This window comes from Balaenoptera ricei, chromosome 3 (assembly GCF_028023285.1).
Source record: "Balaenoptera ricei isolate mBalRic1 chromosome 3, mBalRic1.hap2, whole genome shotgun sequence".
Lineage (NCBI taxonomy): Eukaryota > Metazoa > Chordata > Mammalia > Artiodactyla > Balaenopteridae > Balaenoptera > Balaenoptera ricei.
The window spans coordinates 179444845-179465938 of record NC_082641.1 but is presented as its reverse complement, the minus strand read 5'-3'; the positions used below and the strand labels follow the sequence as shown (position 1 = coordinate 179465938).

Below are 21094 nucleotides of genomic sequence, written 5' to 3'. Positions count from 1 at the left end.
TCTTCCCTCCCCTCCCCCTAGCCTGCCCCCGTGTCACTGGCCCTTAACCCTGTCTGTCTTGCCTGTTCCCCAATCAGCACCTGGGGGTGGGCTAGGAGCTCCCCAGGACTATTTCAGCATCTTTTAGGGGTGGTGACAGAGCCACAGAGAAGAGCCGGCGGAGCCTGGGAGCCCTGGTGGTGGGGTGAGCCCCCAGCTCGCAGCAGACGCAGAAGTGGCTGGAGAAAGAGCTGGCCTGGCTCATGAATGGGGATTCAGCAGTTGGAAAGGTGAGCCCTGCACGGGTCTCCAGGTGAGGGAGGGTTTATGCCAGGAACCTTCCCCAAGCTCCCAGGGTTGGCAGGAACCTCACATCCCATTTTACAGATGAGAAGACTGGGGCCCAGAGGGAGAATGCAACGACCAAAATTGTGTCTCCATTCCGGGGCTGCTCCTGGTCTTTCTTCCTGGTTCCCCCGCCTTCCAGAAGGGGGGAATTTGGGCAGCATGGGAGTGCAAGAGAGGGCTATCTCCATCGGCTGATCATCCCCACGGGGGCATCTGTCTACCACTTCTTAAAGAAATTGGCTGTCAGGCTCCGGGAGTCTCTGGGTTGGCCCCAAAACACAGATTTGGAGACAGAAGTCCAGCAAGCAGGAGCAACAGGCCCGACCTTGGGGCTGGAGCTGGGATAGAACTGGAGCAGGATGGACCTCAGGGTGGTGTGCAGATGGGTGGTGGGGAGGAGAAGGGCTGCGTGACCCTCACAAATGTCCCCTCCTTGCCCCAGATGGCTTCCTCCACCAGTCTCACATGCCCTATCGACAGCCTGGAACTCTTGGATCTCCTGTTTGACCGGCAGGACGGCATCCTGAGACACGTAGAGCTGGGCGAGGACTGGGGCCACGTTGAGGACCAGGTGATAACCCACTGCATTTACCCCAGGGCCAGAGCCAGCACCCCACTCAGCTGTGTGCATTTACTGCTCATGTGTGAGATTTTAGCAAAGCACGTTATTGTATGGAACCTCTCAGCGACACTAAGGGACAGATGACATCACCTCCTTCTTATAGGTGGGGAAAGCGAGGCCCAGAGAGGGGTGGTAACTTGTCCTGGGTCACACACACAGCAGTTTGGAGTTGGGTCCAGACTTAAACTTGGGGCCTGTGCCTCGACACGGTTGGATGTTGTTCCCGTGCTACCTGACTGTGTTCAGGCTCCAACAACACTGGGGGCAAGGAGCGTTAGCTCTTTCCGTCTTACAGAAAGGACACGTGAGGCCCAGAGAGGGTCAGTGGCTTGCCCAGAGACACACAGCTATCCAAGCCAAAACATAGGCCTCCTAATTCCCACCGTCCCTCTCCGTCCCAACAGGTCCTGCCAGGCCCGAACTCTGATGATTTCCTCAACTCCATCCTGGGTTCTGGAGAATCAGTGCCCAGCTCCCCGACCTGGTCTCCTGCGGCCAGTGACAGTGGCATCTCAGAAGATCTGCCCTCCGACCCCCAGGACACCCCTCCACACAGTGGGGTGGCTGCCACCCTGGCCAGCTGCCACAGCGCGGAGTCTGGCAAGGGGCCCTGCCCCTCCTACCATCCTGGCCCTGCCTGCCCCACCAGGAACCTTGGGCCAGTGGCTCAAGGGCTTGAGGCTTCCGTGGCCATAGACCTGGGTGAGCCCTATGTCTTTGCCAACTACCCTCCCCTTCTCCCAGGCACTGTACACGCAAACCCACCTTTTGAGATGGGTGTTGGGATGCTGTCATGGGCCCGTTTTCCAGGTGGTTAAGAAATGAGTCAGAGCCGCAAAGGTGGGATGCGCCCCTGGCAGGCTGGTTCCTGCCCCAAGCATCATTCTGGCCACCTCATTTTTGTACCTTCTGTGCCTGAATCACAGTAGATGCTCAGTGAAAGTGTGTGAGGTCATGGGATCCCAGGCCTTGGGGTGCTCCCCCTGGACCTGGAGAAAGGCCTGATGCAGAAGCCACCGCCAACAGGGTATCCTTTGTCTCTTGAGCATTGCGATGGTATGGGAACGCTTATTAGTCCCTTTGGAGACTTGACAAAACTAAGGCTCAGAGAGGTTTAGTCCCTTACTCAAGGTCACACAGCTCCCCCTAGTCGGGATTAGAACAAAGGGCTATTTGACTCTGAAGTCTGTGCTCTCCAGAGCAGCTCACCTACAGTGTGCCAGGTACCTGGTGGGAGGGAACCACAGGTAAATCAGACCTGATCCTTTCCCCGAGGGAGAGATAAGGCCAGGCCAGCTTCAGATCTAGCCTATAATCCTGGGCAATAACAGCTGCTCCCTCCTGGGTTGACAGTGGGTCCCTGACAATGTCCTGATGAATCTGGGTTCCCATCTTATGGTGGAGGGGAGACTGAGGCACCAGGTCTTGGGGCCCCAAGCTGTGCCACAAATCCCTAGCACATTGGGGTCAATGCTGGGAGCTTTGCTGGAGGAGGGAAGTAGAAGCTGGGAGCCCAGGGGACCCCTGCCTGACTCCCTCCCTGTCTCTGTCCCCATCTGCCCTGTCAGAAATGTGGAGCCCAGGCCTCTACGCCGGGGAGCAGGCTGAGCTGGCCAGCTCACCCCCGCACTGCAACCTCACAGTGAAAGACCTCCTCCTCTCTGGCAGTGGCGGGGACCTGGTGAGCAGTCCCCACCCGCCCCCTGGAGCATCAGAGGTGGGAGGGCGCTGGGGTTCATGGGGCCCCAATACCCCCCATTTTGGAGATTGGAAGACAGTCACAGACAAGGGCTGATTGTTGTCCAAGGTAAGTCCAAGTCACTTACTCTGACTTACACCCAGAGTAAGTCAGTGGGTCCCAGTCCTGAGTTCTCTGTCTCCTGGGCTGGGATACTTTCTACTATAGTAGTAGTATTAAAAAAAAAAAAAAAAAAAAAAAAAGGCTAAAACTTACCAAGCATCTACTATAGGCCAGGCACTCTTCTAAATGCTCTTAATGTATCATCTTTTAATTCACAGCAACCCTGAAAACTGGGACTCTTATCTTAATTTTACGTTTGAGGAAATGGGCACAGAGAGGTCCAGTAATTTGACCTAAGTCACACAGCTGCTGCAGGCTCAATCCCTGGGCTGGCCCATTGCACACTGACCAAGGGCTGTCTATCTTGCCCTGGGGTTCTACTACAGGTAAACCAGACCTGAGAACCCAATTAGTACCTCCATTTTGCAGATGAGAAAGCCAACGCCCAGAGAGGTTAAGCCACAAACCCAAAGTCACACAGCAAGCAAGTGGCCAAGTCAGGATTTGAACTCTAGTTTGCCTGATGCCCAAAGTTGTCCTGACAACGTCTAAGAAAGAGCAGAACACCCCTCTTGACTTGAGAGATGTGCGGTGAGCACCAGCTGTGTGCTCAGCCTCTGGGGACCTCATGGTCAAAAGGGGACAACTGACTGCTCATGGAAGTGTACCCATAAGGGAGAGAGGCTGGAGGGGCATTGCAGGTCCAGGAAGGCTTCCTGGAGGAGGCAGAACTTCAGCAGGTCTTGAAAGATAGGAAAGGCGAATGACTGCTCTGGAAATACTAACTGGCTTTTGTAAATGTGTCAAGTTTAATACTCTTGTTCTGTGTGTGAACAACGTTGAGAAGTGGAAGACCTTATCCCCATTTTGCAGATGAACACGCTGAGGCTTGGATCCTGGAGAGAAAATGGTTGGGCTAATCCATGGCCTGGAATTCTGGGGAGTGGAGTTTGATCCAATGAATGTCAGGCTGCCCCAATCTCCACCTTTATTCCTGAGCCTCCCATTCCATGGTGTGACATTCCTAAGACTTGGCTCTCTGATGACACGATTCTTTCATTCTCAGTGTTTCTATTTCATAATTTAAATTTAATTTAAAAAATTTTTGAATAGGCAAATGCATTCACATAGTCCAAGTTCCAAAGGTACAAACAAGTAGACAGGGAGAAACACCCCTCACCCCCATTTCCCGGAGGCTCACTTAACCTGTGCCCTGTGTGTTGGATTTTCCCTTTGCTGTTGCAGACTGCACTGCAAGGAATGTTCAGAGCCCAGAGAAGTGCCTGGCATGTAGTAGGTGCTAAATACATAGCTGTCTAATGACTGCTTGTGAAACAAATGAAAAACTTGTATCTAAAGAGCAATTCCTGGAAGTGGAATTGCTGGGTCGGAGGGCTGTGTGCTGGTTCTTTGGAGCCCTAGTGCCAGTGGGGACTCTACAGCAGATGGATCGATTGTTTCTCAGACCTGATGCCTCTTTCATTTCCCAGAGGCCGTCACTCTCCCTGCCCTCAAAGCAATTCTCCTGGTTTCCCCACAGCAACATCACCTGGCAGCCCCCAACCTGTTGCGCCTTGGGACCGGGCACAGCCAGGAGCTGGTGCTGACGGAGGACGAGAAGAAGCTGCTGGCCAAAGAAGGCATCACCCTGCCCACCCAGCTGCCCCTCACCAAGGTGAGTCAGTGGGACCCCTGGCTCTGGAGCTCGCCCCCTTTCCTGCAGCTACTTGCCCATGAGTCTCACCTTTGGGTCTCCCCCACTAGAATGTTAGGACGTGTCTGTCACCAGAGCCAGAAAAATCATCCTCAGAGCCAACGCAGTAGGGGCTCTCTAGCTGGCCGCAGTCCCCACCCAGCCTATTCACTCAATATCAGTATCTGAGTTTGCTTTTCCAACTGGAAGACCTCTCTTAGTCTTGATAACTGGCCCCGGGAAAGGCGCTGTTCCCACAGATGGCCAGAAGATGGCGGGATTGCACCAGTGCACAAAATCCAGTTGCCAATACGAGACTGGGTTTGGGAGCTGGGAAGACCTTCAGGACCCAGGACCCCCCCTAGAGATTCTGCAAGAATTTCGGGGCAGAAAATCTGGTCTTCAAGTCATCATGGGTCTGCCCTCAAGTCCCTGAGTCTGGGATGGCTCCCTTGGGAGGATAATGGGGTGAAGTTGTGGGGTCTGGACAAGAGAGCAGACCCTCCAGACCGCCTCAGTCTGCCCCCCTTGTCACTCTGCAGTATGAGGAGCGAGTGCTGAAAAAAATCCGCCGGAAAATTCGGAACAAACAGTCAGCCCAAGAAAGCCGGAAAAAGAAGAAGGAATATATTGATGGCCTGGAAACTCGGTAAGGCTGGGGTCCCGGGACACCACACTTAAGGGGGAAACTGAGGCCTGAGAGAGGGACGCAACGGAGCTAAGGTCACAGTTTTCAGGATCTGACAAAATTAGAGTTGTTTCCTTCTCTGGGAGAGACGATTTTTCACGTGAATTGCAAGGATGGAAAAAATGCCTAGTAAGGTGGTACAGGGCTCAGGTTCGAGGCCCCTTAATCCCCTAGAAGATGCTATGCCAAGAAGGGAGAAGGTATCATCCATCTTGTCCTGGCTGTTTGCCTGAAGATGGGACATTTACTTCCCTTGCTGAGCATCACTGGTCCTCAGAGCTGTCATGGCTTCCTTCGGTGGGGGAGAAGAAAGGCAGAATTTCCTCAGCTTAAGAACTGTGCACCCGGGACTTCCCTGTTGGCGCAGTGGTTAAGAATCCGCCTGCCAATGCAGGAGACACAGGTTCAAGCCCTGGTCTGGGAAGATCCCACATGCCACGGAGCAACTAACCCCGTGTGCCACGACTACTGAGCCTACACTCTAGAGCTCGTGAGCCACAACCACGGAGCCCACGTGCCACAACTGCTAAAGCCCGCGCGCCTAGAGCCCGTGCTCCGCAACAAAAGAAGCCACCACAATGAGAAGCCCGCACACCGCAACGAAGAGTAGCCCCCACCTGACACAACTCGAGAAAGCCCGTGCGCAGCAACAAAGACACAATGCAACCAAAAATAAATAAATAAATAATAATTTAAAAAAAGAACTCTGCACCCCAGGACTTCCCTGGTAGTCCAGTGGTTAAGACTCCACATTCCCAATGCAGGGGCCCAGGTTTGATCCCTGGCCAGGGAGCTAGATCCCACATGCCACAACTAAGATCCACGTGCTGCAACTAAGACCTGGTGCAGCCAAATAAATAAATAAATATTAAAAAAAAAAAAAAAGAAAAAGAACTGTGCACCCCAATCTCATCCAATCACCTCTCTCAACTCATTTAGGCTACTGAGGGACAGGCTCCTCTTTATTCTTTAATAGAAACATAAAAACTTAGCTTGCTCACTTTTTAAACTAAAAGTGATTTAATTAAATGTTACAGATTTGGGTTTTCTATTTCTTTTCTAGTCAATTCTGAGATGTCATATTCTTCTGGAAAGTTGTCCATTTCAAATTTACTGACATAAAATTGTTCATAGTTCTCTCCTATTATTTTTTTAAGTTCTGAATAATTTATAGTTGTGCCCTTTTTAATTACTCATGTTGTGTATTTGTGCCTTCTCTTGTTTTTTATCTTGGTCAATCTTGCCAGAAGTTTGTCTGTTTTATTATTCTTTTCAAAGAATGAATTTCTGGCTTTTCCTCCCACCCAGTTGTCTTTTTGTATTCTAGTTCCTTTATTTCTACTCTTAGCTTTATTGTGTCTTTAGTTGTGTTTTGTTTTGCTTTTGGTGGGGAAGATCTATTCTGTTGTTCTTTTGCTAATTGTTAAATGTGTATGTTCAGCTGGTTGAGCTGTAATAAGGTTATACATTTTGGGGGACTTCCCTGGAAGTCCAGTGGTTAAGACTCCATACTTCCACTGCAGCAGGGCACAGGTTTGATCCCTGGTCAGAGAACTAAGATCCCGCATGCTGAGGGGCCAAAAAAAAAAAGAAAAAGAGAAAAGGTTATACATTTTCTTCTCAGCACTGCTTTAGCTGCATCTCACACATTTTGGTTTGTACCATTTGGTCCCTAGGTCTTTCTTAATTTACACAGTGGATTCTTCTTTATCCCATGAGTTATTTAGAAGGAGGGCCTTTTAGTGGGAGAATTTATTCTCTTCCCTGGTTGTGATATGAGGGCTAGCATATCCTCATGCCATGATTTGAGTGTTTTGGTTTTTTTAAAGATTTTTTGATGTGGACCATTTTTAAAGTTTTTATTGAAATTACTACAATATTGCTTCTATTTTATGTCTTGGTTGGTTTTTTTTTTTTTTTGGTTTTTTTTTGCTGCAAGGCATGTGGGATCCTAGCTCCCAACCAGGGATTGAACCCACATCTCCTGCACTGGAAGGTGAAGTCTTAACCACTGGACCGCCAGGGAAGTCCCATGATTTGAGTGTTTTAATTCTACATCTGAGTGGTCTGGGCCAAGACAGCATTAACAGATGGATGCAGATGGGAAAGGTGGGGTTCCTGGACTGGACCCCAAAACCCTAGCTGGAATGATCACATTGTCTTGTTCCGCAAATGTACTCTGCTAAGCCCCTAATCAACTTTACTTCATGTCAATCCCCAACTGCTCTATGAACTAGGTAACTGTATCTCCACTTTACAGATGAGGGGACTGAGGCCAGACAGCAGAGCTCCTCAAGGTCACAGGGAGGGTGAGGATTGTAACTCGGGTCTCCTTGGACTCAGTTGCCATGCTACTGCATCTTCTCAAAGCATCACTGCCTGAGTTTGGTGGTCCACTTCCAATCCTGGGGGCTCAGACCGGAATAAAGCCCCCACACCAATGCAAAGATGGTACCTAGGAGCCAGGCAGAACTGGGTTCAAATTCTGGCCTTGCTACAGACTTGCCAGGGTGACTTTGGATGAATGACTTCCCCTCTCTGGGCTTCGGTTCCCTGCCTGTACAGTGGGGCCTCACAAAGAGATGTTAGTTTGACCTGTTGGTGACAGGCATATTCTGAATGTCACTGTGATGTTGCCCCTGCAGGATGTCAGCCTGCACTGCCCAGAACCAGGAACTTCAGAGGAAGGTCTTGCATCTTGAGAAGCAGAACCTGTGAGTATTGGTCAAACCGGGGCAGGGAACAGGGGGAGCTGACCCCAGAGTCCCTTGCAGAAGAGGTGGACATGGGCGGACAGGCTGTGTGACGGCAGGGCAGAGCAGGGGGTAAGGGCTCCACCTAGAAAGGGGGAAGGCTGCCGAGAGAAAGGGTTTTGGACTTGGGCCCTTGAAGGATGTGTAAGAGTTCACTAAAGGGAAGATGCTGCCGGTAGAGGAAATGGCATATGAATGTCTAAAGGCTAGGAGTATGGTGTGCTGGATAACTGCAGGTGATTCCATCTGTGGGTGCATTTACTTAGTCAGTTTTTTGGGGAGTGTCATGGATGATGCCATTACAGGGGTTTGTGAAATAGCTTGTGATAACACTTTAGTTGTGATGGGAGGAGGTGGTATTTCCTCCCCCCGTCGTGGTCAACCTCCCGATTCACATTTTGAGCTGTTGGATGTCTGCTCTGGTGGCAGAGAGGACTTTGTTGCATTCATTCAGCTTTGGGGAAGAAATGTATGCCTCTGTCAAGTTGTTGGGTGTTTTTTTAAACCTTAAATCTTTTATCCCCCTGCATATATACATTCATCTTGTCACAAGGTCGGTGTTGCCTCCATAATTGAGTTAATACAAGCTAAATTTCCATCTTCTGTGATGTCCTGTTTGAAGTTTAAACAGCTTGATCTATTTTTTAAAAACCTATCAGCATATTCTTCTTGTGTGGACAGTGCTTGGTGCCTTATTCTTTCATAGAATCGTCTGTTTGCAAATAGTGAGGGATTGATTCTTTTTTTTTCCCTAATAAATGTATTTATTTGTTTATTTATTTATTTTTGGCTGAGCTGGGTCTTCATTGCTGCGCGTGGGCTTTCTCTAGTTGCGGTGAGCGGAGGCTACTCTTTGTTGCGGTGCACGGGCTTCTCATTGTGGTGGCTTCTCTTGTTGTGGAGCATGGGCTCTAGGCGCACGGGCTTCAGTAGTTGTGGCACGTGGGCTCAGTAGTTTTGGCTTACGGGCTCTAGAGTGCAGGCTCAGTAGTTGTGGTGCACGGGCTTAGTTGCTCCGTGGCATGTGGGATCTTCCCGGACCAGGGCTCGAACTCGTGTCCCCTGCATTGGCAGGCGGATTCTTAACCACTGAGCCACCAGGGAATTGATTGATTCTTATGGTGGTATTTAGAAGGGAATTTTAGTTCTTTTCTTTCTGTGCTATAATGTAGCTATGTTTAAACTTTCCAACCAGGTGGTATATTTTCTACTAACCTGTTTTTAACCTGAGGAAAATTCTTGAGCCATTGTTTCCAAATAGCTTCCACTGAGTATTTGCTACATTGGCATACTTCTAGATCAAACTGTATGGCCCTACTTACTCAATTTTTATTTAGCATCTACTCTGTGCCAGGCATAGGTCTGGACACTGGGACCCAAACAGTGAACAAAACAGACCCAGCCCCTCCACTTAAAGACTCACAGTCTACTGAGAAACAGACTCCAGACAAACAAAAATATATGAAAGATCATTCAAATAGTGATAGCCACTGGGAAGAAAAATAAACTAGAGGGAAGGGGCTAGGGAGTGAGGGGGGTGCCATTTTAGGCAGGGAGGTCAGATAAAGTGACATTTGAGATGAGACCCAACAGATAAGAAAGAAGCAGCTACAAAAAGACCTGTGGGGGGTGGAGCGGGGGAACAGTGTCCTTGGTACAGAGAGAACAGCCTGTGCAAAGGCCCTGGGGCAGGAATGCTTGTGTGTAGGAGGAACAGTGAGGGGCTGTGTGTCTGGAGCAGAGTGAGCGAGGAGGAGAGAGGGAGGAGGGGAGGGCAGGGAGGGGACGGGACTGGCTGTGCCAGGCCTTGTGGGCCTCGGGGAGGACTTGGGCTTTTACCTCCGAGGGAGATGGGAACTCTGGGAGGGTTGGGAGAAGTTGACTCACATTTGAAAAAGTGTGGAGCATGAACTCTAGAGGAAGCAGGAGAAGCTTAGGGGGACCAGAGGCTGGGACAGGTGTCCAGGCGAGCAGTAATGGCAACCTGGATGGAGAAGGTGGGGTGGCAGAGAAGTGGGTGAGATGTTCAGTGGAGGTTTATTGAGGGAGCTTCTGGGACTTTTAAGAGCAGTGGGGTCTTCAGGGATGGACGGGATTCAGACTTCAGCCAGGCTGGGGGACCCCAGGAATCACAGGGAGGCAGGTCAAGGCTATGTAGGGATCAACCAAGTCTTCCCGTTTCCACTAAGGTCCCTCTTGGAGCAGCTGAAGAAACTCCAGGCCATCGTGGTCCAGTCCACCAGCAAGTCGGCTCAGACGGGCACCTGCATAGCGGTGAGTCCTGACCCCCAGCTCCAAGGGGCTTGTCAGCCTTGGCAGAGGGTCCTGTGGGGGAGGTGAGTGTGAGTAGGAGCACGGACGGCCCTGAGCCCCAGCTCAGGCACGCTCCAGTCTTCTGGGCCTCAGTTTCCCTGCCTATGAGACGAGTGTGCTCAGGGGAGGGGGAGGGATGGGGTGACCCTGCCCCCATCTCCACCAGGTCCTGCTCTTCTCCTTCGCCCTCATCATCCTCCCCTCCATCAGCCCTTTCGCCTCCAACAAAGCCGAGAGCCCCGGAGACTTCGTGCCTGTACGAGGTAGGTGGACCGGGGGGTTGCTCCTCCCTCAAAACCCCTCTGGGCTGCCCCGTGGGCGCACTCCCCTTGGCTCCCCAGCCCCCATACTGGGCCACTGGGGGAGGGGGAGGAGGCCCCCTTGCAACTGCTTCCTGAGGCTGGGGGCTAAAAGAAAGAAGGGAACCAGCCCCCCAGGCCATCCCTCACGACCCCCCAACCCTTCCTCAGTTTTCTCCAGAACTTTGCACAACGATGCTGCATCCCGCGTGGCTCCCAAAACCGTGCCAGGCTCCGAAACCCCAGGACATGTGCCCAAGGCTGCCACACTTCAGGAAGGGTCTCCAAGCAGCCCTCAGGAGGAATGGGGATCCCGGGACCCGCCGGCTCCGGACAACTCGACGGAGGATCTGGACAACGGGACCCTGGTCCAGGGCAACTCCATGAAGGAGCTGGACCGGACCACCCTCCTAGACTGTGCCCAGCCTGAACAAGCACTCGGCCCAGGGCGCGTGGGGCTGGAGGCGGCAGGGGGTGAGCTGTGAGCACCACGGGTACGTGTCCCCAGGCCCCTCTAGTCAGGGGTGCTGCAGTGGAGACAGGCACAGGGATCCGGCGTGAGGGAGAGACCCCGGCGACGGTGTCAGGATGGAGACGCACAGACTCACAGCTACAGACCCAGGGACCCAGGCCCATGCACAAACTGATTCTCAGACATAGACCATAAGGCCACAAAGCCTGAGAAATACACATACAGACCCAGGTGCAGAAGGAAACAGGAAGACACACACAGACTGATCCACAGACCCAGAGAGATAGGCATACACCAGGCCTCGGTAACTCCCCGCTCGGGGACTCCTTCCTGCCCCCTGGAACACAGGGAGGAGGAAGCGGCCAAGTCTGCTGGGACCCTGGCCCTGGAGCACGGGCTGAGCTCTGAACTTCGGGGCCGCCATGGCTCACAGCCATTCCCTTTTTCTAAGACTGCTATGGTCCTTAATAAAGTATTTTGAGAGAACACGGCTGGCATGGAGGTGGAGTGGGGTGGGGGCTGAATTAGAGTCTGGGGCTCCCCAACCCACAGAAGGAGGGACCGGGCCAGCCTAGGATAGAGGAGTGAGGCAGGGGGTCCCTTGACCCCCAGGCTGGAGCGGTGACCAGAGAGGTGCCGTGGCGTCTTCAGCACCTTGGAGAGCGGCGGCGGGCGGAGAGCAGGGCGCACCAGGAGTTGCGAGGTAGCTCTGGCCCGCCCCCCACCCCCACCCCCACCCCCACCCCCACCCAGACCCTTCCAGGGTATTCGCGGAAGGCCTGCGGCAGTTGCCTTCCTGGGGGGCCGGGATCCCCACCCTGCTCGTTTTATGGATGAGGAGACTGAGGCGTCGGGAATGAAGGGACCTGCCCAAGGTCACAGCTGGGGAGGACTGACCCCAGCTGCACCTGTGCTCTTCCTTTAACGCGTCACCCTGGCCCTCCCCAAGCACAGGTGCCTGGGGGTTGCAACTGCGATCAAAAAACGCGGCCTCTCTCAAGGGGCTCACAGCCTAGTAGCAGAGGGCACATAATAAAGAATCCCGCAAGTCAGAATTACAAACTGAGGACTCAGCAAATGTCAGCAGCTGGTAAGGCCCTCCTTTGCCTCCAGGCCTGGATTGCATGCCCAGGCACACATCCCAGGGGGTGAGGGGACCACACAGCCCTGCCCCCAGGGACTAGGACCCAGGGCAAGGTTGTGGATGGCAAACACAGACTCAGATGCAAGAAATTCTTTTATTGCATTGAAGGCTTTTCTGGAAGCCTGGAGGAAGCCAGGTGGACCCACCCTTCTTCCTCCAGCCCCAAAGGCAGTGTGAGCTTCTATTGTCTGTCCTGCCATGAAGTTTGGCTCCTAAATGATGGCCCTGCCTCCCTTCCCTCCTGGAGGGACTGTGAAGGCTGTCCGGGGTAGGCAGGGGCTGGAGAGTGTGAGGGCCCAGGGGTCAGAGGAAACCACAGAGGGCCTGGCCACACCTCCCAGGAACATCCTGAGTCAGAGGCTGGAGCCTGGGCTTGGAGCAGGTACGGGGTGGGGGGGTGTCAGCTCCAAGGTCAGGGTCCAGGGGGGATGCTCCTTCCCAGGCCCCCTCCAGAGGCCCCAAGCTAAAGGGAGGTGCAATGGAGGGCAAGTCTGCCCCGGGGCCTGGAGCCCAGCTCTCAGCACCCTGAGGTCTCCCCCCAAGGACAGACACAAGTAACAAAGTGAAACCAGTAAGAAAAAAAAAAGAATCCATGGTTTCTACAAAGAGCCCCGCCCTCCCCAGGCCCCCTGGTCAGCTGGGAACCACCTCGGTCTTCACTCTTTTGGGGGGCCTGCGGGGAGCAGGACTGTCCAGCAGCTCCCTTTTGGGGCTGGCGGGCCCGGAGCCGTTGTGCTGGGCGCCAGGCTCAGCTGTGGGCTCCTGCTTGGGGCTGGCGGGCGCTGGGCTGTGGAGCTGGGCGGGGGCCTCCTCCTTGGGCTCCAGCTTGAGGGTGGGTGGGCGAGGCAGGGGTGGCAGCGCCCTCTCCAGCACGCGGGGGCCGTCCCAGGCCGGGATCTCCAGGCCCAGATGCTTCATGAGCCGGGTCATGACCTCATCTACATAGCCGTGGATACGCAGGTCTGCGTGGCGGTCCTGCGGGGGGCGGGGACTGGTCAGGCGGAGGGAGAAGGCTTGGGGGGGCGTGGGGTGTCAGGGGTCACGGGTGGGCTCCAGCACGTACGTGCTTGGTGGGCTGAAGGTTGACGATGACCAGCCGGCCTCCGCGGCGTTTGGTGGCGAGGGGCAGGTTCCCGCTGGGCCGGATTTGCAGGGAGGTGCCCAGCGTGATGGACAGGTCCGCGTTCCTGGGGCCAGGAGGCGGGATTAGCCTGAGCCCCTCGGCAAGGGTCTCTGCAGCCCTCCTCCTGCCCCACGAGGCTGGGGGCGGGCGGTCTCCGACACACACACCACCCCACCCTTGCTCAAATGCCATGGCTTCACTGCTCTGCTGACACGCCGGGGCCAGCCCTGGGAGGCCGGCTCACACAGCGCCCATCTCTGCCTGGAGGCCGGCTTGCCCCAGCTTCCAAGCTGCCCTGAATCCTGCCCGCCGCTTCCCTTCCGCCGGAGCCACCCCACCCCGTCGGCAGAAGTGGAGTTGCTGATGTGGGTGGGACCTTCCCCACTTGGACTCCTGGGTTCCAGACCTGGCTCAGTCACTTCCTGGCTGGGCAGTGTGGACGGAGGTGTCAGCTTGCTCCAGCCTCGGTATCCTCGTCTGTAAAATGGGCCCCGAGCAGCACCCACCCTGGGCTGTGGTGAGGATGGTGTGTGAGGCCTCTGGCCGGGGCCGGGGGTATGAGGGCTCAGTACACAGGAGCTGCCATTGTTACGGGGGAAGCGAAGCCCAGAGAGGGTGTGGGCCACCTCTTTCCTGATGTCTCCGGGGTTGCAGCTGGCTGTGTTTCTGCCCCTCCCCTGCCCACCCCACCCTGGGCTCGGCGGGGGTCAGACCTGCTGGCCTCATCGGCCAGAGTGAGGTCCCGGTCAGGCAGGGAGTCTTCCCAGTCCAGGATAGTGTCTCTCAGCTCCCCCCTGTATGGAGAGCGGGGAGTCAGCAGGGACACTGGCCACCTCCCCTGGGGACCAGGGCGTGGGGAGGGGCCGCTTACCTGCAAGCCCGCAGCCCCCTTGACTTGGCCACGGTGCAGAGCCGGCCGGTGGCCTTCAGGCCCATGCTGCCCACGACGGCGTCCCGGACGTACTGCCTGTGTCGGGAGGGGAGGGGTCAGCTCCCTGCCTGCTCCCAGGTGCCTACCCTGCGGCCCCACCTGGGTGGCTCTTGCTTTTTGCAGGCAGCTGTTCTCCCAGGAAAGCGGGGGCCACATGACCAGAATCTAAGCATGAGGGGACATCTGGCAAACCCACCACGGGGGGGGGGGGCAGAGGGGGCCTCCCACAAAACAGCTGGCCTGGCTGCTTCAAAAGGTCCACAGCTCGGAAAACAGAGAAAGGTCGGGCACTGCTCCAGGTAAAGGAGACTAAAGAGATGGGACACTGGCATGCAGAGTGCCACCCCGGGTTGGACCCTGCACCAGGGGAAAAACAGCAACAATGGGAGGGAACACTGGGAACACAGATTGGGGATCGAATAGTCGCGTTTGTGGTTTTTACATTTCCTGACTTCAGAAACTGCACCGCGGCTGTGGAAGAGAATACCGTGGCTCGTGGGAGATGTCTAAAGGGTTTAAGGGGCAAAGGATAAGGAAATCTGCCCCTTGAACAGTAGGGCAAATCCGAACACAGAGAGAAGAGGAGAAACAAATTGTGGCGAAATGGTAACATTGATGAATCTAGGTCAGGGTCAGCAAACCATAGCCCTGAGGATCAAATCCGGCCCTCTGCTTCCCATTTTCATAAATAAAGTTTTATTGGCACACGGCCATGCCCATTCCTTTAAGTGTTGTCTATAGCAGCTTTCACGCTACAGAGCTGATAGTCACGACAGAGATAGTCTGGCCCACAAAGCTGAAGGTATTTACCATCTGGCCCTGTACAGGAAAAAGTTGGGGATCCCCGGTCTAGGTGAAGTATGAGTTCATTGTATGGTTCTTGTGAGTTTTCCACCAGACAGAAGTTTTTCGAAATAAATTTAGAGAGAAAAAAAATTTGTTTTTTAAAGTTGGGGCCCCACCTGTGCTCTGGTCTCAAGAGATTCCACCCGCAGGGGAGCCACACGCACCCACCACACCTGAGTTATTCACACCCGTAAGGCTGCTGGCCCAGCAGAGGGAGACACGCCCAGAGCCCTCCTGTTCCAGGAAGGCTCAGCCTTCCCAGAGCCAGAAGAATGCCCCGTCACACCCTGTTACGGGCTGAGTGGCGCCTCCCAAGTATTTTGGAATAAGACCTTATTTGGAAGTAGGGTTGTTGCAGGTGTACTGGGTGGGTTCAGATGAGGTCACATTTGAGTAGGGTGGCCCCTCACCCATATGACTGGTGTCCTTATAAGAAGAGGGGACACAGGGACTTCCCTGGTGGTCCAGGGGGTAAGACTCTGTGCTCCCGATGCAGGGGGCCCGGGTTGGATCCCTGGTCGGGGAAGTAGATCCTACACGCTGCAACTGCAACTAAGAGCTCGCATGTGGCAACTAAAAAAGATCCCGCATGCCACAACGAAGATCCTGCGTGCCGCAACTAAAGCCATAAATAAATATTAAAAAAAAAAAAAAAAAAGAGTAGGGGACACAGACACACAGGGACACGGAAACGTGATAAAAGAGTCAGAGGCTGGAGTGATGAGTCTACAGCCAAGGATGGTTGGAAACCACGAGGAGCTGGAAGAGGCAGGAAGGATCCTCCGCAACGGGGTTCAGAGGGAGCACGGCCCTGCCAACACCTTGATTGTGGACTTCGAGCTTTCAGACCCATGAGACTATCAGTTTCTGTTGTTTTAAGTTACTCAGGTTGTGGCAGTTTGTTACAGCAGCTGCAGGAAATGAATACACCTCCTGGGAGGAAGATACGCCCCCAAGTCCCACCCTGGGAGGGTCACACCCTCGTCTCTGGAAACATCAGGTTCAACTCACAAGGCCCTCCTGCAGAGCCCGACCTGGGTCATCCACGCCTTGGGCCCCCGCCCCTACCCTCCGTGGCACTCACGTCTTACACTTGACACATTCTTCTACAAACATGTTTCCGTGAAGCTCTGCCAGCTTGTCCCTGTGGGAGGAGAAGGAAGAGGCTTAGTGGAGGAGATGCAGAGGGCTCAGGGCTGGAATCCCCCCCAGGACCAGGAAGAGGGGATCTCGATTCTCCAGACGTGCCCGCCTAGCAGACACTGACAGTGGCAGCTGAGCACCAAGCATTTCTCCTGGCTGAATCGCCACAGTGGCCTTGAGAGGGAGGGGCTGCCATCAACACCCGTCTTCCAGATGAGGAAACTGAGGCTCGGAGAGAGGGGCAGCCTGCCCAAGGCTGAGCGGGGCTGGACGCGGGGTGCACCTGGGGAAGCCGGAGCGCACGTGCAGCCCGTCCACGTTCTGGCTGACCAGGAAGCGGAGGAGGCCCACGCGCTCCAGCTGCACCAGTGCCATGTGAGTCTTCGTGGGCCGCGCGTTCTCAAAGGTGGTGTCGAACTTGGGGGCCAGGCCCTGCTCCTCCATCGTCCAGACGCCATGGGGGCCCCTGAGGTGGCAGGCGGGAGAGACAGAGAGAGCTTAGGGATCAGGAAGAGAGGGGACAGAAAAGGAGACAGAGAAGAGGAGACAGAGAAACAGAGGCAGAGAAAGAGAATCAGAGAGAGACAGAGTGACACAGTCAAAGGAGGGGGTGGGGGAGGAAGGAGGGAGAACGTGGTACACAAGGGCAGAAATTAACTACTCAATTCCACCAACACTTACTGCTGCTGCACTGAGCCTGGCCCTGCGCTGGGTGATGCTGGGGCCCTAGGGGACCCAGGCCCTGCCCTCAAGGAGTCCTCCATCTTGTGGGGAGAGACATAGGTGGACACAGACCCTCCAGCTCTGTGGGGCTGGGGCAGAGGGAGGAACCCGGGGCTGGGCTGGCCCAGTAGAAGCGGTGAGGGCTCTTTGTGGAACTGTGGGAAGGCTTCCTGGAGGAGGCTGAGCTGTCTCTTGAACAGACAGGAAAGGGCCGGGCAGCTCAGACAGAAGAGGTAAGCAAAGGCCAGGGGGCTGGCAACAGCCTGTGAGTGGTCTGGGGGCTGCAGGGGCTGAGGTTGGAGAGCTGATCCAGGGCTAGGTTGGGAAGAGCTTTGATTTCCAGCCTGAAGTGCTTAGAACTCTCCTGTGTGGCAATGGGGAGCCATGGCAGGTTATGGAAGGGGGGTGAGATTCACACCTTAAAATTCTAACATTCCTCCAAGAACAAGGAATCTGCTCTTCTGCTGTTAGGAGTCTGCTCCGGGGGCCTGAGAGGCCTTAGAAAGAGAGTACAATTGTGATTGGCCTGCCCTACGGGGTAGGGTTGCAAACTCAGCACCTACGGGGGCCACTCGGAGGCCATCAGTTAGAGACCCCTGCTTTTCAGCAATGAGACTCTTGTCTAACACAGCCTGCCTAAAGTTAGACATTATCTGTCCTCACACCCTCACTTACAGGTGAGGAAACTGAGGTCCAGGTGGTTAAGCCACTTGTCCCACCAGAGGTCTGACAGAAAAATATTTGCAAGTGAGTATGGAGCTAATTGTCCTTGATATCAATTCTCCCCTTTTTCTCTGGTAATAACAGAACCCCACTACTTAGCCTTGCACAGTGAGCCTAGACGAAAGACTACATTTCCCAGCAACACTTGCAACTAGGTATAGTCAGGTGACCAAGTTCTGGCCGGTGGAATGGAATGCTGGGTGTGATATAAAAGGACATGCTCCAAAGGAAGGGTCTTTCCCATCCCCAACACCCCAGGGGACTGACAGATCACCCCAGACTCAGCGGGAGGGAAGGCGGCAGGAGGGGTTCCGATGGCCACACATCTGCGAGCTCACAGGGAAGCCCTGCCTTGACTTCCCTCCGTGCGCACGGACCTGAAGTCGGGGATGCCTGAGGCTGTGCTGATGCCCGCGCCCGTGTGGAACACCACGTTGGAGGACTGCCAGACCAGCTGTGCCAGCTCCCATACCTTCCGCTCCAACTCCTCAGGGGGGTCAAAGACCTGTTGGGTGGGAGAGAGTGGAAGGGAGTGAAACAGGAGGGAAGGGGGCAGGGCACAACCTTTAAAAGAGTGACACAGCCGTAGGACGTAACAAAAACTGGTTAAAGGTCCAAGATGGCGGAAGATTCGACTTCCAGTAGACCTGGAGCCTCATTATACACTCATTGTAATACCTCAGCATATGCTAAATGTATTAACACCCACAGGTGTCAGGACAGTTCAAAGGCTAACCATAAATGGCCAAAAAGTGGGCGGTGGCCCAATTCCTGGAACTCCCCACCCCTTCCCCGAAATAGTTGGAATAATTCTCCCACTCACTAACTAGCCTATGAAATTACCCAGCCCATACAAACTAACCACGCCATATTTCGAGGCCTCTCACCTTCTGATGTGGCCCCAGGGCGGAGAAAGTGTCTGGTGCATGGTAAGTGCTTAATAAATGTTTGTGGAATAAAGTGGAAACCAGGCAGAAGAGGAGTGGGGCTTCACACCACCTGGGAGCTCACTAATGCCTGACTCGGAAGGGACGCACTAGCCTTTGTGGGGCGGGGGCAATCTTCTCCCCCGTTTACAGAAGAGAGGAGACACAAAAGGAAGTGACCCCGCCAAGGTCTCAGTGTATGGTGGGGACTTCCTCTCGGCGTGGCTGGAGGGGTCTTTCTGACTTACATCCTCCAGGTTCCTCCCCAGCTCAAAACCCTTCCTCATCACACCCTCAGGACGGTGTCAGCTCCCCAGCTTGGCACTTGAGGCCCATCCTGGCCTGGTTCTGGTAACCTCTCTGGCCTAATCTGTTCTCCAAGTTTGTTTATTCCCACCTCCGCGCCATTGCCCCGGTAGTGCCTTCCGCCCGGAACTACAGCCCCTGGTCCCCCATCAGAACTTCAGGACTTCCCGACGTGGGTCCTAGCCTCAGTCCCAGCCTGACCGACCCGGAGCTGGGCGTGGTCGCGTCCCCAGGCGCGCTGGGGCGTCACTTCCCGCCCCCTCCTCACTGGGAAGTCCCTCCCATTGTCTAGCTTCAGTGTCTCCTGATACTCCCAGAATGCCCGCTGCCAGGCGGCCCCGCCCAGCCCACGGCCCTGACGACGGCCGTCGGGACACCCAGCCGCGCTCACCTCGGGGAGGCCGCACTTGCCCTTGTCCGCGTACGGCGACAGCCCCGCCGCATAATTCACCGACATCCTCGAGACCCCAACGGGAACAATAAAGTTTCCCTTGTTGCAGCCGCGTCCGCCGGAAACGGGGTGGGACAAGGAAGAAGGAGGAGCCGCCTTCTCATCCTCCGTACCCGGCCTCTTCTCCCCAAGGCGCATGCGCCTCGTGCTGACGCCTCAGTCGCCATATTAACTGCTGGCAAAGAGCAGCCAGCTTCCTACCGTGCTGGGCATGTTGAGAGTGGCGGGAAAAGGGCTGTCCAGTGACCCGAGCTGGAAACTAAGGGACTGCCCACGTGAGAGTTCTCTAGTCACCTCTAAAATGAGGGGCGCAAGCGATCGTTTCCCTCTTTCCCCTTTTTACAAATGAGTAAACTGATACTCCCCTTCCCCGCACCCCACCCCTCACAGGACAGAGCCTGAGAGAAGGGACCCAGGACTTATGCTTCGAGTCCAAGGTTCTTTCCCCTGCACATTTCATAAGTTTCTAAATTTACAAATGCAGGGTACCTGTGCATGTGTGCGGGGGCCGCAGGGGGTGGCAATTTGGGGCTTCACTAGGGAGGGTCACGGGCGCCACTCTAAGTTATCTGAACATTATCCAGGTGGATGATTATCAGTCAGCAGGACAGGTCCTGACTTCACCAAGAGGCTGGGGAAACTGCTCACACTCACTGGGGCTGGAGGCCTTGAGGACTCATTTAAGAAATGTATTGTTTACTGGGGAGACGCTGGAGAACACAGGCAGCACCCTGTGGCGGGGCAATGGTGACTTAGAGTGAGTGGGTTGTAATGAGGGCACTGGGCAATGAAGGAGCTCAGAGGAGGCGCCTGACCCAGCCTGGGGGCAACCAGCAAGGCTTCCTGGAGGAGGGGATGTTGCAGCAAAGATCTGAACAGTGAGTACGATTGTGGTGGGGAGAATCAGCCAGTTGGGGGGTGACAAGAGGTACAGAAAGAGGGCTCCTGGCATAGGGACCGCAAGTACAAAGGCTGAGAAGAGAGGAAAAGGGTGGCTTATTCCAGAAACTGAAATCCGTCCAGCCATGGTCGGGAAGAACATCGGTGTCTTCCCACCAGAGCCCCTTGGCCAACAGACAGCCCTGCTGCCAGCCTGTCTCCTCCCTCTGTTCATCCCCGGCCCCCTGGGGCAGCTGCCCGCTCAGAGCTGATCAGGTGTCAGAGCTGAGAGCTGGGAGCTGCTGGTGCGAGCTGGTGGCCCAGCTGGGAGCAGGTAACCAGAGCTGGCAGTGGACACAGTGGCCTGGTGCTGGAGTCACTGGAGCTGCAGGAGGTAGGAGGGGACGGAGTTAAGGGAGGCCTGGGATGGAGGCTCCCCTTAGGGCCTCAGGCTCCTTGCCCCTGATCCCTGGCATGTGGGAGAAAGGAAAGGCTGGTGTGTGTCCCACCTATGCTGAGGCACGCTGACACCCACACACACACTCATTCATGCGTGCACCTCCCACTTCCCAGCCTTTGTGCTGTCTAGGGTACGTACCCTCTTTTTCTGCTGCTGCAGCTCAATATCCTGCCCAGCCATCAGGCCCTGTTCATGTATCATCACCTCTTCCAGGAAGCAGCTCCCTAGATGAGGGTACTTCCCCCTCCCCCAGCCTGCGGATTCCCTCCTGCCCAGGCAACCTGCGGACTCCTCTCTTGGGTGTCAGTTACACCCTGCCCTGGGTGTGATTGAGTCCGTTAGACAGGAGTAAAGAAAAAGGGTGGGGTGGGTGGTGAGTGAATGGGTACATTGATTGAATGGGGTAAATTGAAGGGGTGAATGAAAGGATGGGCAGTAGATGGATGGGCGGGTGGATGGTAGGTGGGTGTT

General features: G+C 54.9%; 2 protein-coding genes across 7 annotated transcripts; one reads left to right on the top strand and one right to left on the bottom strand.

Annotated features, from left to right (window-relative positions):
- Positions 1 to 133: 133 nt before the first annotated feature.
- Positions 134 to 11454, top strand: CREB3L3 (cAMP responsive element binding protein 3 like 3). Of its 2 annotated transcripts, XM_059919893.1 has the most exons (10): positions 134 to 269; positions 770 to 898; positions 1354 to 1651; positions 2518 to 2630; positions 4291 to 4425; positions 4986 to 5092; positions 7777 to 7845; positions 10074 to 10158; positions 10364 to 10460; positions 10668 to 11454. In XM_059919893.1, the coding sequence occupies exons 1-10, from the start codon at positions 243 to 245 to the stop codon at positions 10979 to 10981; spliced, it is 1374 nt and encodes a 457-aa protein (XP_059775876.1). In that variant the 5' UTR covers positions 134 to 242; the 3' UTR covers positions 10982 to 11454. The 2 variants fall into 2 exon arrangements, with proteins under 2 accessions (XP_059775876.1, XP_059775875.1); XM_059919892.1 differs by lacking the exon at positions 134 to 269 and having other exon boundaries at positions 710 to 898.
- Positions 11455 to 12192: 738 nt separating this feature from the next.
- Positions 12193 to 19347, bottom strand: SIRT6 (sirtuin 6). Of its 5 annotated transcripts, none has more exons than XM_059918748.1 (9): positions 19225 to 19347; positions 17979 to 18106; positions 17297 to 17375; positions 16439 to 16621; positions 16097 to 16156; positions 14107 to 14202; positions 13949 to 14029; positions 13176 to 13299; positions 12193 to 13087 (listed from the first exon to the last, which is right to left on the bottom strand). In XM_059918748.1, the coding sequence occupies exons 1-9, from the start codon at positions 19275 to 19277 to the stop codon at positions 12746 to 12748; spliced, it is 1146 nt and encodes a 381-aa protein (XP_059774731.1). In that variant the 5' UTR covers positions 19278 to 19347; the 3' UTR covers positions 12193 to 12745. The 5 variants fall into 5 exon arrangements, with proteins under 5 accessions (XP_059774731.1, XP_059774733.1, XP_059774732.1 ...); XM_059918750.1 differs by lacking the exon at positions 19225 to 19347 and adding an exon at positions 18925 to 19044; XM_059918749.1 differs by lacking the exon at positions 19225 to 19347 and adding an exon at positions 18489 to 18887.
- Between the last annotated feature and the right edge of the window lie 1747 nt (positions 19348 to 21094).

Bases quoted from the DNA above. Each gene is read 5' to 3' on its own strand.
- CREB3L3 (XM_059919892.1), top strand. From the start codon at position 710: ATGGGTGGTGGGGAGGAGAAGGGCTGCGTGACCCTCACAAATGTCCCC. The intron at 7,846-10,073 runs GTGAGTATTGGT...GTTTCCACTAAG, and splicing joins CATCTTGAGAAGCAGAACCT to GTCCCTCTTGGAGCAGCTGA. The intron at 10,159-10,363 runs GTGAGTCCTGAC...CATCTCCACCAG, and splicing joins AGACGGGCACCTGCATAGCG to GTCCTGCTCTTCTCCTTCGC.
- SIRT6 (XM_059918748.1), bottom strand. From the start codon at position 19,277: ATGCGGCGGGGCTGTCGCCGTACGCGGACAAGGGCAAGTGCGGCCTCC. The intron at 18,107-19,224 runs GTGAGCGCGGCT...CCCACCCAACAG, and splicing joins GCAAGTGCGGCCTCCCCGAG to GTCTTTGACCCCCCTGAGGA. The intron at 13,088-13,175 runs GTACGTGCTGGA...CGCCCCCCGCAG, and splicing joins ACCTTCAGCCCACCAAGCAC to GACCGCCACGCAGACCTGCG.